Here is a 17,624-nt window from a genome sequence, read left to right as displayed (position 1 = left end):
AAGAATTCCCATATCCTTGCACCCAGGTTCACTGATGGTTAACATTTGGCAACATTTGTTCTGTGATTCTCATTCGTATTCTCTCTCCCTCTCTCAGTATATATATGTATGTATGGTACACACATAAAAATACATTATTTTTTTCTGAACCGTTTGGATTAATGGTACACATCATGCCCCTTTACCCCTAAATACTTTAGTGTGTATCTCCTTAGAACAACTCTTAGAAAACCACAGTTTGATTATCCAATTTGGGAAATTTAACATTGATACAGTAATATTATCTAATATGTGGACCCTGCTGTCTTTCATCAAGTGTCCTAATAGTGCTTTTCTTTTTAAGCAATCCCCACCCCCACCCCTGATTTATGAATCCAGTTCAGAATCATGCACTGTGTTTATTTGCCATTTCCTTTTCCTCTTGAAAGCAAATCTTAAGTTTAACAGGCCGTGAAGCCCATCTCAGTCAGCGTTCTCCTTGCTTTCTTGACTTTCAGGCTAGGAAGCTCAGCATAATCTTCGACTCCTTTCCATTTAAGACTTTGCTCTTTAAATGAATTATCCCCTTCCAGAAGGATGGGATGCCTGCCTGGAATTCTGCTGACATGTGGCAGGGCAGAGGGCATCACTGTGGATGGCTGACTGTGGCCTCTCAGGGGTGGTTTAACCTAATGATTTTAACAATGTCTAATTCATAGCCTTATATGCCCAGAAACTTTTAAAAAAATGTATACCCAGTAATGAACATACTTTATTATCATGCGTTGTCACAAAGTTCAGGTGAGGCTGATTAATAAAACGTCCTTCCTGTTTATGTATTTATAAGCTTAACAGTCATTTTTAGTTACTGGCGTGCCCTCATCCTCTATCCAAAGTGGGATAGTAGGATTAGTAGTCATTAATTATTAGAAATAATTAGAATAAGGGATCATTTTTTCAGGACATGTTAAGACCCAAAGCAGAGCTCATACACCTCTAAGTAATTGGAATCTCTGAATCCCCACCAGATCCGGCAGGTCCAGTCTGGGTGTAGCTGCTGCTGTAATGTGTGTCTCTAAGTCCCATTTTTCCTCTCCTCCAGACCTTTGTCGGACATATTATTTCTTATACTGGCCCTGACTGAGATATGTTGGTATTCTTAATCCAGAAGCTGTTCCTGGGGGTCTAAGAGGCATTCTTTCTCCTTCATTACATGTTGATGAAACTAGGTTAACTCTGAGAAGGAACCTTCTTTATTTCTAGTTCTAGGTTTTGTTTTGTTTTGTTTTTTCCTTTTCCTGCTGTGCCATGCAGGTTGCAAGATCTTAGTTCCCCAACCAGGGATTGAACCCAGGCCCATGGCAGTGAAAGCACCGCGTTCTAACAACTAGACTGCCAGGAAACTCCCCTAGTTCTAAGTTCTTAGCATGCACTTCAGGGTCACACACGTGCTTCTTAAATTTCTGTGCACTCTTTTTTGGTAATTAAACTATAGACTTGGTGTATCAGTTAGGACATGTGTGTTAGCAAGTAGCAGAAAATTCAGCTAAACCTGGCTTAAGCAATAAATTGTAACTATAAGATCCAGCCATAAGATGAGGTTTTGGTGTTGGTTTGATTCAGGGATTCATGAGATTATCAAGGCCCTACTTTCCATGGGGTCGGCTTCATTTTCTGGCTGGATTTTCTCCTGGTGACAGAATAGCTGCAGCAGTTCCAGGCTGTACATCCATGGACCACATTGTCCAAAAGCAGAGCAAGTTAATTTCTCTCCCAAAGACCACCAGCAAGTCTGCTCTCTTATTTTCCTGGCCTGAATCGAGGCAGTGATGTCCATTCCTGAGCCAATCCCTGTGTTCAGGGAAATGCGAGTCAGTGACAGGCTTAGGCCAGAACTATCGGACTAATTAGGAATTAGTGACAAGGGAAATAGGATTACCCAGAGAAAAACCGGGCCACCCAGGAGCTTTGCATGGTATCAGCTTCCCCAGAAACACTTGGGCTACATGGTGGGTGGAGGGGATTGGATGGATACCTGGATGGAAATTGAATGTACTCCTAAGGAAAAGGGAAAGGAGGATGGATGTAGGGTAGGCAACTAACACAGTATCTCTTTTTTTCAGGTATATGCAGAGTTTTCTTGAACTTCTCGAATATGAAAATAAGAGCCCTGAAGATCCACACGTCTTGGATAAGTAAGTATGGTACCATACTTACCGGAAAGTCAAAATATCTAGGTTAAAAAATGTTTTGGTCAATGGAACTCATGTCATTAAGAACCAAGAAGTACAACTTGGACGAAAGCATTAGGTTTCTTAATGGGTAACAACTCAACGTTGCAGTTTTTAAAACTTTGAGTTAAGAATTTAAAATAGTACCAAGGGAATAATGACCCTTCCAATTACACTTCTAATTGATCTAATTCTTAATACTCGTCTTCTGGTGAACTGGTGCTGGGCACTCACTGTAAATATTGCAGAAAACGTTCCACCTAGTGGTAGTTTTAAGAATGCACTGGCCTCTGTGTATACATGAGTTTATGTATTTAGTCCTTTACAATTTGTTTTTAAATTTTCAATGCAATATTATATCTGAGCTCAGAGAATCAATAAAGCTTTTTATTTTGCAGCAGCATAAAAGAGTATGCTATTAACATAACAGCTATTCTGAATTCTGTTGCTGCTGTTAGGCACGAAGGCTGCTAAATGCTCGTGCTGATGGAAAAGATTTCTGGTTTTTCCTTTTCATTTAACGGGGAAACGCCGACCCTAGCTCTGAGTGTGGTTTTTTTTCACCCCCAGGAGAAATTGTGTCCCCTTCACATTACTTTCCTCCTCTTTCATGTACCCATCAGGGAATGCATATGGCAGGCCTGTTGTGCTGAGGAATTTCTTTCTAAGTAGAAACCTGACCCACATCGTTGTGACACCAAATGCCTTACATGTAGGTGTTCCATAAAAAGAACTAAGAAGCACCGCGTTACGTAAGAGACCTTAGCTGGAGGCATTTAACCCAGCTCTCTCAATTCACAGATAAGAAAACTGAGGTCCAAGATGTGAGGTGACTTCCCCAAGATTGTAACGTTAGTTAGGAGCAGAGCTGGATCTGTAAATCATGTTTCCTCTTGCTTGGTACATTGCTCTTTGCAATGCCCCATACTGCCAGAACTGCTGGTCTGTCTTGAGTAGCTAGCTGAAATGTAGTTACAGATTAAAATACAAAGGGAAAAGAGCCCTGACCTGTATTATACTTTGCTAGGTGTTTTGCTAATGGGTCCATGAAATGTGGAAGGGGAGGCATTGGCTTAGAGCCCCCAGCTGTAATGTTTTCCTTGTTGTAAGCCCTTGCTGTCATTTAAGTTGTCGTAGTTAAAATAAATCGAACTCAGAAGTTCGGTTTCTCAAGAGTCATTAGCTAGTGACAGTTTGGCTGATATCCTCCAAGTTAGGACTGACCTCCATAGCTTCAAATTTGGGGATATAGATTTGTGGAAGTTTATGATATTACATTTCTGCTGTGTGTTTCCTGGAGTCCTGTCTCAGTTTCTGGAACAGGTTATCAGTCAGATGCGATTTATGGACGCGAGCGTGCTTTGGAAACTGCCAAGTGCTGGATCCAGTGCGTACGAGACTGTAATGATAATAGCTCTTGCTCAGTGACGTTGAGTAACTTGTCCAGGTTGCCACGAAGCTAGTTAAGAGACTTGGGATTGTAGAAGCTTGATGTTTGCGGTGAAGGAAGGAGTGGGGAGTTCTGCTCTTTGTAGCAGCCTTTTCTTTTCAGTGAGAGGTTATATAGCAGTCATGGGCAGGGAAACCATTTAAGTAAAGTGAAAATAGCTTAGAGGACAAGGATGTTTGTCATAATGATAAAGTTTAGAAGAGCCCCAGAAGATTGGGGAAGTAGTCTGAGAATTGAGCCATTGAAGCACGTCTCCTCCCCTCAGATAAGTTGAGGCACTTTTCTACTGTAATGAATTGTTTCAGTTTAGTAATATTTAATTTATGAATATGATGGGAAGAGCATTATGTAAAGGATAAATGGTCCATTAGAAAATTTCTTGTGAATAATTATGACCTTCTCATTGCTGAGTTGATTTATTCATCTTTGCTGTCTTTGCACATATGTATTTGTTACAGAAATATTTCACCATTGAGAAAAATAAGACTATTTGGGTAAATAAGGTCACTCCAAATTTCCATTATCGGGGGACAACCACTGTTAACATTTTCCTTCCATTTACACTTTTAACTAGGCGTATATATTTCTATATGTGTAGAATGTTTTGTGTGTGTGTGTGTGTTTTACAAAAATAACAGTGTCAGCATTGTAGATCTATCTACACCATTATTAGTAGTTTCATAGTGGTCCATCTGCGGATAACTCATGTGATTTGACCTCCTGTCCTTGGGTTTTAGAATAGTTCGTGGTTTTCTTGCTACTATAAGCAGTGCTCTAAAGAACAGCTCTTAAATACAGCTGTTGGCCTGGTCCAGTTATTTTCCTAGAATCAATTCCTGGGAGTGGAATGACTTTCTTTGGGCTTTTGATATAGGCTGCTCAATTGCCCCTAGAAATGCATCACTTATGCTCCCACACTCTGGCTGACAGTGGTTGTTCTTTGCCAGTCTGTAAGCGGAGAATAGCGTTGCATTGTTTTAATTTGCTTTTCTTTTTTTTTATTTTGAAGGTGAAGTTGTTGGTGTTTGCGTTTCCTCTGGTACGTTTTCTATTGATACCAGGCCCCTTGCCTAGTTTTCTGTTAGGCTGGTCATCTTTTCCTTCACTAAGAATAGTAACTCTTGTGAATATATTTTTCCCAGCTTTCACTGTTTTTTGACTTTATAATGTGTGTCCCAATAAAATTGCTGAAATCCTGCATAGTCCTATTATTTGTTTCATCATGGTTTCTGCCTTTGGTATTAGAACAGCCTCCCTTTCCTCCAAGGTTATATACTTATTCAGCTGATTTTCTTTTTCCTTTTCTACAATTTCACCCTTTTACATTTAAGTCTTTTAACCCATTTTTGGGCTTAAAGTTTAAAATTGAGGTGTGACTTAAATTGTTAGCCAGCTGTCCCAACTAATTTGTTTCCCTACTGACTTACATGGTCACTTTATCGATATGCTGAATTTTTACACACACACACACACACACACACTCATTCACTCTTGATCCTGGTTCCAAGCTTTTTATTTGGTTCCATTGACTTGTCTTTCTGTTCTTAGTTACCATTCTCAATATATTTTTCCCTCTGCACCTTTACAGTAATATACTGGAATTCTTGAATAGGTTTGTCTTAATCACCTTTGTTCTATCTACATTTCATCACTGTATTTTACTGCTGTGAGAAGTTCGTTTCAAAATTGTATTCTTAAAAAGTTTGACATTATTTCTTCATGGAAGCTATTTCTTTAAGACTCCATAATAAATCCTTGGAGATTTTTGGGATTGTCTTCATGTTGTCAGAAGAAATATTAATATATTCTGCAATTATGTATTCAGCAAACATTTATAGAATCTGTTTTATTAGTAATCACTTATCCAGAAAGTCAGTGGATTCCTAAAAAGGTATTTGAGCATTTTTTTCTTTACTAGAAGCTTCTACTTTTTATATCTCTGAAGGAAGACTTTCTGTAGAAAGTTTCAAGCGAAAACTGAGTAATTCTTTTGTTTCTCGTGAGTACTTCTGTGTAGCCTATGATGATAATGATGTCTCTGCCTTATAAAAATACCAACAGGTAAATAGTCCTGAGATAGACCTGGGAAGTTTCTACATTAGCTCGTGAGATTTTGACCATTTTGACCATTTTTTTGTTTCCTTCCCACACAGCTTTCTACAAGTTCTAATTAAAGTCAGAAATAGACACAATGATGTGGTTCCTACAATGGCCCAAGGAGTGATCGAGTACAAGGAGAAGTTTGGGTTTGATCCGTTCATTAGCAGTAACATCCAGTATTTTCTGGACCGGTTTTATACCAACCGCATCTCTTTCCGCATGCTTATTAACCAGCACAGTAAGTTGGGTTTTCTTGGTCCAGTTTTGAAAAGATAACCAGAGTGATTTCTCCAAAGTGTTTTCCTGTTGCTGCATGTTTAATTGACTGATCTGCATTTTTGTCTAGAAATTTCATTTCTAGTTCAGTTTTTCCTAAGTGAGTCCTCTCTATGAAAAAGCTAATCGTTAGAACTCTGTGTTAAAAGAAATCCGTGAAAGGCTTTTTGGGTGCTCGTATTTGAGACAGGACCACTGCCTGCCTTTTAAGCCTCTGCTGTTACATTCCTGGTGGGGGTGAGGGACTGGCTTTAATGGCAGCCTGGTGCTCATCTCTGAAACCTTGCAGTGTCTCTAGGGTCCGTTCTAGTCTTCATTCAGGATGTCATGTTTTCCTTTTTGGTTTTAAAAACATTGATACTAGGAATATTGAACTGACAAGTTGGCAATATGAGCAATAGATCTTTTATTTCACAGTGATCAGTGAAATCAGATTAAGCGGGATTGTCAAACCCTAATCTTGTATTGAGAGTTTTAGTCTCCTCTCTAGGCTGATAAGCAGATAAGAAAAAAAAAAACCAACTAAAATTCTCCCCACAAAAAGTTTTAAACTGATTTTCAGCGTGTTTCTTGGTCCGATTTCATAATTCTTATGAAAAAGCACCCAGGTGTCTAGAGTCTAATTCACCCTCTTTGTTGAGTCAGAAAACGGACAGAGCATCTTTATTTTACTAATGTGTTTTATTTGGATAAACAAATGTTATATAGCTATTAAATGTGGGTTTGTTGTAAATGTGTGTCTGTTCAAAATGTAAATGTTTGACGGTTTACAGGAAATTTATAGGGGGAAAAAAAAACCCCAATACTGTTTAATCTGCTTAGATAACTAGTTTCTTTCTGACCTACAAATGTGTGTCTACATATATACGTACGTGTTTATCGATCATTGATTAAGTTTGCACACCTCTTGGTTTTCTTCCACTTAATTAGTTGGCGCTTTATGTATTGGCCTAATGACCATATTTGTCCTTTTTCATGATTAAAATCTCCATTTTATTTAAACATTCTCCTTTTGTGGAGTCTAAGTTATTCCCGATTTTTGTTTGATTTAAAAATAGCTACAGATATAAACATTTGAATTCAGATTACTTTTTTCTTTGGGGGTCCTTTTGGTTTTTTTCAGAAGTAAAATCTTGCACACCTTGTATATTATGAAAGTAGTTAAATGTACTTTTTAAAACGCTTGCACAAATAGCGTTCGTGTGTAGTACGGTGAAAAATAAGCTCCACGATGGAGGCACTTGAAGTGCTCATGGTGAAGACCCCGTGCAAGCCTGGTCTCGTGGTGCAGACTGCATTTTCCAAATACTTAGTGAATGTTGGAATAAACGTCTAGGGTAGTGCTGAGAAGGTGGGTAAACTTGGCTGAGGGTGAAAGGAAGTTTTTTTCATCCGAGTCACGTTGTGTTGGGGAGAGCGGGTTGGATACCCGGCCCATGTCACTGCTTTAGGACCTGTTAACTGCACCTGGCAGGTTTCACAGCACATCCTTCCTCCTCGGTTGTCTGATAGCTGATCACCCACCGATCAAACGGATTCTGTTGCCCTAAGTCACTGTGGATGCTAAAACGGTTTTCACAATAAGAGAACCTTTTCAGAACTTACAAGCCCCATATTTCTCTGCCTGACCTTCCTAGCCTGCTGTGTTTTTAATCCTCTCCCTTTTCTCTTGTGTTTGTTTAGCACTTCTGTTTGGCGGGGACACCAATCCTGCTCATCCCAAACACATCGGAAGTATTGATCCCACTTGTAACGTGGCCGATGTTGTGAAAGGTAAGGAGGCCAGTGTAACGTTAGCGGTTGTGGTTCCAGTAGGATTGTGGTTTCGTTGAGGCAGCTTGGCTGTAGGGTTACGGCGCTGAACTGTTTGCTGGTTCATCAGGCCACTCTGGGCCCGAGCCATTTGATCCAAATATGCCTTGTTCTTTCTAGGCGGCTCTGGAAGCGATGCATAATTAGTAATGTTCAAAATCGGAGTTTCTACTTCGTTGACTAAGGCTTTTCTTAAAGTTCTAGCTTAAACGGTAAATATTTGTTAGCTTAAGAGTCTAAGTTTCAATTGCCACCACTGTCTGAAAATTTCAGAGAATGTAAACCCCTGTTATAAAATTCAGCTGAATTCACGTGCTTGTAAAATGTATACGTCTTTCTGACATGCACTCCAGGTTTTAGAATCTGCGTGGCATTTGGGCTTCACGGGTTCACTGGATGTGGAGCTGGACTCTGTTCCAGCAGCCCCAGGGTGGAACAGAACCCTAGAGCCATATGTTCGTAGTGCCTGGGCCCTTGGAATTTGAACAGCAGTCTCCTCGTTTTTCATTTAAGATAAATGTTAGCTGCAGAAAGCCTTCCTGGTTGTAAGTGATCCACCGGGTTCCTGGACCTTTTCAGTTTTCTTCGGTGCTAGGGTTGTTCTCTGCAGCCTCAGATCCCCAGACTGTCCCCTTTCCTAGATTGTGTCTCCTCCTGTGGCCCTCCTCTCCTCATCTAAACACATGCCTTACTAGTTTCAGGACCATAGCTCTCCCCCATCTTCATTGGGATCTCTGTTGCTCTTACTTTTTCTGGACTGTGTAGCTAAATGAGTAGGAGGCAGACGGGGGCCTTGTCTCCTTGGCGGAGCTCTCAAGCCTGCCTCAAGCAAAGTGACCCTTGCTCTTGGAGCTTGGAGGGCCAAGGGACAGGGCCCCATGCGGGCAGCCGCCCCAGTGGGGGAACAGACCAGATCTTCAGCCGCTAAAGCTAAGGAAAACGTGTGCTGTTTGGTTACCCTGGGCATCCCCCTGGTGGCCTTAGCTCAGGCTAGGCTTGTCAGGCTGCCCTGGCCTCTGTTTGGTTAGAAAACATGGACTCACGTTACTTCAGTTATAAGTGAATAGGCTCAGCTTCAGCACCCTAAGAATCCTGTATGTAGGTTTCTCTCTCACAAGATAACCTTCTGTAGGCCCCCAGCAGGGAAGGGAAGCAGGATTGGTCTTATCACCACTTGTATGTTCCTCTGGCCCTAGCCCAGTGGCTTTTATGATTCAGAAAACCTGGTTCAGGTAGTTGACTGCACTTAGAAAAACAGTCACGCGTTCATAAAGCAGAAGTGCATTATAATATATTGCATGTGTGCCTTTTCTCTTGAACTGCAAGCAATCTGAAGTCAGGGTATTTGTCTTATACTTGTTTTGTGACTTGCATAGAACTTAGTATATGCCTGTGTAGATGGTCAATAAATATTCCTTGGCTTGAGAAATGTTCAACTTTTCGGTAATTTACTTTAAAAAAAGCTTTCTTGTGGTACAATTCACGTGCCATACAATTCACCCATTGAAAGTGTACAATTCAGGGGTTTCTAGTTTATTTACGGAGTTGTGCAACCATCACCATAATCCAATTTTAGAACTTTTTCATCACCCCAAAAGAAACCCCGTAGCCATTAGCGGTCACTCCCCACTATCCCTCTCCCCAGCCCTAGGCAACCACTAATCTATTGGGTCGGCCAAAAAGTGCCTTCCGTTTTTAAGTAAAAATAAAAGACGCATTTTTCATTTTCACCAAGAACTTTACTGAGCCACGTATTCACCCTTTTGTTGCACTACCTGCTGCCATTTTTCAGGCAGCTTCATAATTCCATCTTACCCAAACTTTTAATCTTTTTGAGCAAAGAACTGTTTCAGGTGCCTTTTAGAGTCTTCCAGGGAATTGAAATTTTTTCCATTAAGAGAATTTTGTAAAGACTGAAATAAATTGAAATCCAAAGGTGCAATGTCTGGTGAATACGGCGGATGAATCAGAACTCCGCAGCCAAGCTGTAACAGTTTTTGCCTGGTCATCAAAGAAACGTGGTCTTGCGTTATCCTGATGGAAGATTATGCGTTTTCTGTTGACTAATTCTGGATGCTTTTCGTCGAGTGCTGCTTTCAGTTGGTCTACTTGGGAGCAGTACTTGTTGGAATTAATCGTTTGATTTTCCAGAAAGAGCTGATAATAGAGGACTGTCTTCCAATCCCATCATATACACAACATCACCTTCTTTGGATGAAGACCGGCCTTTGGTGGGGTTGGTGGTGGTTCATTTCGCTTGCCCCATGATCTCTTCCGTTCCACGTTATTGTACAGTATCCACTTTTCATCGGCTGTCACAATTTGTTTTAAAAACGGAACGTTTTCATTACGTTTAAGTAGAGAATCGCATGCCAAAATACTGTCAAGAAGGTTTTTTTCACTTAACTTATGTGGAACCCAAACATCAAAGCAATTCATATAGCCAAGCTGGTGCAAATGATTTTCAGTGCTCATGTTGGATATTTTGAGTATGTCAGCTATCTTCCACGTGGTATAACGTTGATTGTTCTCAGTTAACCTCTTGATTTGATCGCTATCAGCTTCAGCTGGTGTACTCAACCGTGGAGCATCTTCCAGCGAGAAATCTCCAGCATGAAACTTCGCAAACGATTTTTGACATGTTCGATCAGTTACAGCACTTTCTTCATACACTGCACAAATATTTTTTTGCGTTTCAGTTGCATTTTTACCTTTCTTCTGGAAATAATAGAACATAATAGGCCAAAAATGTTGCTTCTTTTCTTCCATCTTCAATATTAAAACGGCTACACAAAATTTCACCAATTTTGATGTCTTTTTTTACATGCACGCTGATATGACAGCTGTCACATACAATCTAACAAAATTGTTTCAAATGAAGTTAAGGAGAATTAAGTGCCACTATTAGAGCCATCTTACGGAAAAAACCAAACAAACCTTTTGGCCAACCCAGTACTTGCTGTCTCTATAGATACTCCTATTCTGGACCTTTCATATGATTTCATATAAATGAAATCATACAGTATGTGGTCTTTTGTGAACGGTTTCTTTCACTTAGCACAATGTTTCCAAGTGTCATCCATGTTGTAGCGTAAATCGGTACTTTGTTTCTTTTTATGGCCAAATAATATTCCACTGTATGGATAGACTGCATTTTGTTTTATCTATTCATCAGCTGATAGACATTTAGGTTAGCTAGGTGACCTTGGACATGTTACATAACCTCTTTGGGCCTCAGTTTCTTCATCAATAAAATGGTGCTCTTGGCATTTCAGCTATATCCTAGGGTTAAGTGAGTTAATATATGTAGAGCTCCTGAAGCAGCACTAGCACCCAGGAAGGGCTGTAGGTAGACAAGTTCATGAGCATCCTTGGGCATCTTTTGAGTCATTTGCCTTCTCGTTTATACCACTGATTATATGATAAGTTGGTGCCTTTGCTTTTGTTTCTGGCATAAGTTATAAAATATTTTAAAACATTTAGGACATTTATAAGACAATTGAATATTTGATGAAATATTTCAAGAAATATTGTTAATTTTTTTAGGTGTGATATTGGTATTGTGGTTATTTTTTTAAGGTGTCCTAGCTTTGAGAGAGGTATTTTGAAATACCACACACGATATGAAATGCCTTGTGGGATTTGCTTCAAAATTATCAAGAGGGGGCTTCCCTGGTGGCGCAGTGGTTGAGAGTCCGCCTGCCGATGCAGGGGACGCGGGTTCGTGCCCCGGTCCGGGAAGATCCCACATGCCGCGGAGCGGCTGGGCCCATGAGCCGTGGCCACTGAGCCTGCGCGTTCGGAGCCTGTGCTCCGCAACGGGAGAGGCCACAACAGTGAGAGGCCCGTGAACCACAAAAAAAAAAAAAAAAAAAAAAAAAAAATTATCAAGAGGTAGGGCAGTGAAAAAGATCAGGCTGTGTTGAGAAGTGTTGAGGCCGGTGATGAGTGCACTAGGATGCTCTGCACATCCGTCAACGCTTGCAATTCTTCATAATGAAGTTGTAAAAACATACTCCGTTTAAAAAAAATGGTTCTGAAGAACCTAGGGGCAGGACAGGAACAAAGTCGCAGACGTAGAGAGAGAATGGACTTGAGGATACTGGGAGGGGGAAGGGTAAGCTGGGACCAAGTGAGAGAGTGGCATGGACATATATACACTACCAAACGTAGGATGGATAGCTAGTGGGAAGCAGCCGCATGGCACAGGGAGATCAGCTCGGTGCCTTGTGACCACCTAGAGGGGTGGGCTAGGGAGGGTGGGAGGGAGGGAGACAAGAGATATGGGAATATGTGTGTATGTATAACTGATCCACTTTGTTGTAAAGCAGAAACTAACACACCATTGTAAAGCAGTTATGCTCCAATAATGATGTTAAAAAAACATACTCCTTTTTATCACCTCATTGTTTTTTCCCAAAAAGTCTCAGTAATTTTTTAGAGAGATCTGAACTGTGAGTCAGTGTAAGGAGAGAAGTAACGGAGAGTTCTCGGCGCTTGTTAGGGCAGAGGGGTGAAGCAGCGCTCAGGTGAATCAGAGGATGAGCTGGACGCTGGAGGAGGGCGGAAGCCGTTGCTTTGAGCACTTCCTGTCTGTGTGGCTCTTACTGGACTTATTACATCCTGCCTGGTCTTGGCATCGTTCTGTACTTCTGTTGGTCTCTCTAATGGGGGTGTAAATTCCTCAAGGGCTGGAATTACGCTTGCATCACTCCTCTCAGGGACAGAAGTTTCATACCAAACGCTAGCGGAAGATTGTGTGCAAAACAGTTGGATCAGTGTTTGACAGAAAGAAACTAGAAGTTTGTGCCTCCTGCTTTCTTTGGCCTTCTTAGTGGAGGTTTTGACCCTGGGCCAGGTCACCTCCCACCCTCTCACCCTTTCCGCGCTCACTCACAGCTTTATCTTCACTCTTTCTCCTGCCCCTTTTGACTTTGTACCCAATGAGTCCACCAGTTCCCATGAACACATTTTACTCCATCCTCTCATGTAACCATTCCTACCACTCGTCTGGCACAACTTAAAGCCTGGGCCCCTGGCAAGGCTGTACCCTATGATGATCAACCCCCCATGCCCCTCTGCCACGGGGAATGTCACCTCCCCCAGCACACTTCTACCCTCACACTCATGGGGCGAGGGGCAAGGGCTGCCGCTGCTGCCTGTTCCCCACCGCTTCTTTCAAACCGTGTTTTTCATTTCTTAATAGCCTCTTTCCTTAAGACAACACTGGAGGCTGGTTTCAGATTCTGAAGCCGCATGAACCCGCAAAGCAACTTCCACATCATCAGCTCTCCTGCCACCTTCATTCCCTTCGTAAATCGTAAATCACACCCGCAGCACACTGAGGACGCTTGGCTTGTACATACTTTCTAGAATGCCCTGATGCTTCTTCCGCTTGGTGAGACATATGCTTCCTAAGGGCCACTTACTTGTCCTCACACTGTTGGTGTAAGGTATACCGCATGAATACGTATAAATATACATAATTTATTTATACGTTATGTAAACGGAAGAAATGGGAGTACAAAAAAGAGACGTATTTCCATAAAAATCAAGTCGAATGCTTTGGAAAGTCTTGATAAAGACGAGATTCTTACAAATGTAATGAAATGACTGTGAACAAGATAACTTCTGGGTGACGGGGCAGCGCTGAGTCGAAATCCCAGAAGGAGTCTGCACTCGGATTGCTTGACAAGTATCTTTAAGTTTATTGTACTTTAAAGAAACAGGAATTGGAATTCATAGGTGTGTGTGATATTGTTTATCTAAGAAGTGTGATCTGGGACCCCAAGCTGACGCCTCTTCCAAGGAGAGACATTGGGCCTTATATGAAAAGATTGGTAGAGGAATAAATTGTGTATTCAAATGTGTATTTTAAGTTAATGTGTACAATTGTAGTCATTTTATGGTTTCCCAGTATCCAACTTTTTTGTCAGTCATCCAACTTCCGTTTCCGTTTTGGTCAGTCAAGAGGACTGATACCATATTACCAAAATAATAAAAAAGTGCTCCATGAAGAAAATTGAGAAAACGTGGGAAAAGAGGGAAGAGACTAAAAATCACCTGTCTTCATAACCCAGCAAGAACATCGTTTTATACTGAATTCATACCATCTTTACAGATAGCAAGTGTGAATAATGTGTCCCTTCATATGAAATCCACAGTACTTGTGTATTTCCCCATCTCCAGCGCTAATGCCCATCACACACCACCTTCCTGGATGAATTCAGTGTCTGATCTGCTATAGTCATAACCTCTATATTCAAATAGTTTTCCCAGCTAGGTGTATATAATCTTTATTCCTCAATGAGATATTAGTCTTGAATCAGTTCCCTTTCGTACCGTGGCAAAATTGGCTAGGCACCTTGCAGGAAGCCTGAAGGTCTCTTTCCTCCTCGTGGACAAAGCACATTTTAATAGCTTTGGGTTTCATGCCCCGTGGACCCCACTTTTAATTCTCTACGTGTCTGCATACCCAAGCAGAAGCTCTTTCTGGCTCAAAATAAGACTGAGAAAAATTAAACAAGGCAGACAGCACGAACTGTCAGAAGGCCTGGAAGTTCTTCCATGTCTTCTAGCAAAAACGCACTGGACTCTCCACCCCCAGATGCCCCAGGGACAATAGTCAGAGAGTCCCAAAGGGCCCACGCCTCCCCAGCTCTTCTTCCCAATACCCCCAAATGCTGTCAAGGAGAGGGAGAGATGTGTGTCAGCTTCCTTCAACTCTCAGCGACGTCTTACCATTCCCTTCCTCTTTTGAAAGTAGTTGGTATTTTTTCACTGGTTTTTCACCTTCTCCTCATACCTTCTGAGATTTTTCAGCTAATCTCCTTTACAATGTTAGGTTAGTTTCTGCTGTACAACGAAGTGAATCAGCTCTATGTATACGTATATCCCCTCCCTCTTGGAACTCCCTCCCCGCAACCTCCCATCCCCGCCATCTAGGTCACCACAGAGCAGGAAACTGAGCTCCCTGTGCTGTACAGCAGGTTCCCTCTAGCTATGGGTTTTACACATGCTAATGTATATATGTCCATCCTAATCTCCCAGTTCATCCCACCCACCTTCGCCGCCCCCACCATGTCCACACATTTGTTCTCTTCATTTGCATCTCTTTTCCTGCCCTGCATATAGGTTCATCTGTACCATTTTTCTAGATTCCACATATATGCGTTAATACATTGTGCAATATTTTTCTCTTTCTGACTTGCTTCACTCTGTATGACAGACTCTAGGTCCATCCACATCTCTACAAATGACCCAATTGCGTTCCTTTTTATGGCTGAGTAATATTCCATTGTATATAGGTACCAGATCTTCTTTATCCATTCATCTGTCGACGGACACTTAGGTTGCTTCCCTGTCCTGGCTATTGTAAATAGTGCTGCAGTGAACATTGGGTACATGTCTCTTTTTGAATTATGGTTTTCTCAGGTTATATGCCCAGTAGTGGGATTGCTGGGTCGTATGGTAGTTCTATTTGTAGTTTTTTAAGGAACCTCCATACTGTTTTCCCTCTGTCTCTAATATTTTTTTTCCCTCTTGTTTTAGGAAACTTGATCTACAGGGTGTAAGGGTTCTGAGTTTTAATGACAGCTCTGCTATTGATTTTGTCAGCTGTGAAGGTCCTGCATGGTTTAAGCATACATAGTCAGATGTCCAGTCCAAATGACCGGTGTGTGTGTGTGTGTGTGTGTGTGTGTGTGTGTGTGTGTGCGCGCGCGCGTGCCCGTGCATGCCTGTGCACACGCACTTGCGTGTTTTATAGCCTTAGGAAGCCGTAATGAACTAACAACGATTCCATACTTAGATCTCTTGAGACAGACTCTAGGAAACTTTTATGTAGAAGGGTAGGGACACTTTTTATTTTTGACTAGACGGTTGTATAATATGTAGAAGTGGAGTGCATCTTGCATCATCGTAATTGAATGTGCAGAACACTGAAGCATGCCTCCTTGCGGCTTATTTAGCACATTAATATCTACCTTTACACATCTGCAAATTATAGCCTCGTGGCAGTGAATGCTAGAATTAGTGTTGTAGAGCAGCTCCTATTATCCTCTGGGAGGTCCCTTCCATTGTGACCCTTTTCCCTCCTTTCTGTGTAAGAAACCAGGAAACAAAATGGAAAATCCTGTGATAAGATCGTTTTAAAGGTACAAACTTACATACTTGGCACAAAAGTCAGCTCTCACAGCGACGTTAGCTTGCCTGTGTTGTTCCTAAATGCTCTTATTGCTCGGCTTAGCGTAATAGCCTACAAACGGTATCTGGAGAGCGTGTCATTATTCTGGTTCAGAAATAACGTCTTGTGCTCTCACCTCGGGCTCTTCAGGTTGCAAGTAACAGAGACGCACTCCCGCTAACTAAAGAGGCAGATGTATTAAAAGAACCTAGTTGGTTGCATGGTAATCGTAGGGCAGGAACCACTTTGTAGTCGGCGCTGTAGAAATTGGAACTGGGAAACAAAGCAAAAGGGGTTTTTTTTCTGTGTATCTTAGTAAGTGGGTTTGTCAAGTCACAGCCCCTCAGCCCCACTCTCTTGTCTGTAGACTGGCAGCCTTTTTAGGGCAGCTTGTTTAGGGCAATGACAGGCACTCCAGGCCTTCTAAATCCTCTTAACGCTTAAGTGTTTCCTTTTGCCTTCTGCCCTGCCTGAGTATCTGCATCCTGAATTCGCACAAGATGAATTTCATGGGCTCAGCCCGTCTTTTTGCCCACAACCGCAGGTTTTAGGATTCTAGTCAGCCTGTGGATTGGTCGCCCTTACATTAGATGTTCTGCCCACCACTTCTCCAGTTGGCTGTGCTTTGGGCAGTGGGAGAGGGTCTAGCACTTAAAAAAAAAAAACCCTGATGCTTCCCACTCGGGATGGGTTTTGGGTAAGTGATGACAAACCTACCTTATTAGAATTGCTTTGTGACTTAAAAGCATTTCTTTTGTTTTTTTGGTTGCATTGGGTCTTCGTTGCAGCAAGCTGGGGGCTACTCTTCGTTGTGGTGCGCGGGCTTCTCATTGCAGTGGCTTCTCTTGTTGCGGAGCAGGGTCTCTAGGCATGCAGGCTTCAGTAGTTGCAGCATGCGGGCTCAGTAGTTGTGGCTCGCGGGCTCTAGAGTGCAGGCTCAGTAGTTGTGGCGCACGGCCTTAGGGCTTGAACCCGTGTCCCCTGCATTGGCAGGTGGATTCCTTTTTTTTTGCGTTACGTGAGTCTCTCACTGTTGTGGCCTCTCCCGTTGCAGAGCACGGGCTCCGGGCACGCAGGCTCAGCGGCCATGGCTCACAGGCCCAGCCGTTCCACGGCATTTGGGATCTTCCCGGACCGGGGCACGAACCCGTGTCCCCTGCATTGGCAGGCGGACTCTCAACCACTGCGCCACCAGGGAAGCCGTGGCAGGTGGATTCTTAACCACTGCGCCACTAGAGAAGCCCTTAAAAGTGTTTCTTAAAAGCAGCATACATTGTAAAGCAACCATACTCCCATAAAAATTAATTTTAAAAAATAAATAAAATGAGGGAGTAAAACAAAAAGCAGCATACCTGTGACTCTGTAATGCTTTGTGGTCTTTTACGTTTACCTTCTTCAGGCATTGTTTCTTAAACTCGAGCTTTGTGGTTTTTGGTATCCTGTTCATGTTTGTTTTTCATGTTTGTTTTCTCACTCAAATTCATCCTTGTCCAGTCTCTTATAAGATACCTGTAAACAAACAATGGCATGTATTTGTGATAGAGGCTCATATTGGGTTGGCCAAAAAGTTCGTTCGGGATCATACGGGAAA

At 42.0% G+C, this 17,624-nt stretch overlaps 1 protein-coding gene across 2 annotated transcripts in view; it reads left to right on the top strand.

Annotated features, from left to right (window-relative positions):
* The window catches only part of PDK3 (pyruvate dehydrogenase kinase 3), a 68,162-nt gene that overhangs the window by 26,859 nt on the left and 23,679 nt on the right, over positions 1-17,624 (top strand). For both annotated transcript variants that reach the window (XM_059050641.2, XM_067023663.1), the window contains exons 3-5: positions 2,103-2,174; positions 5,814-5,998; positions 7,720-7,809. In XM_059050641.2, coding sequence (XP_058906624.1) covers positions 2,103-2,174; positions 5,814-5,998; positions 7,720-7,809 — 347 coding nt within the window. The remainder of the gene's footprint in view (positions 1-2,102; positions 2,175-5,813; positions 5,999-7,719; positions 7,810-17,624) is intronic.

Source organism: Kogia breviceps, chromosome X (genome assembly GCF_026419965.1).
Source record: "Kogia breviceps isolate mKogBre1 chromosome X, mKogBre1 haplotype 1, whole genome shotgun sequence".
Lineage (NCBI taxonomy): Eukaryota > Metazoa > Chordata > Mammalia > Artiodactyla > Physeteridae > Kogia > Kogia breviceps.
This window is presented reverse-complemented; position numbering and strand designations above follow the sequence as displayed.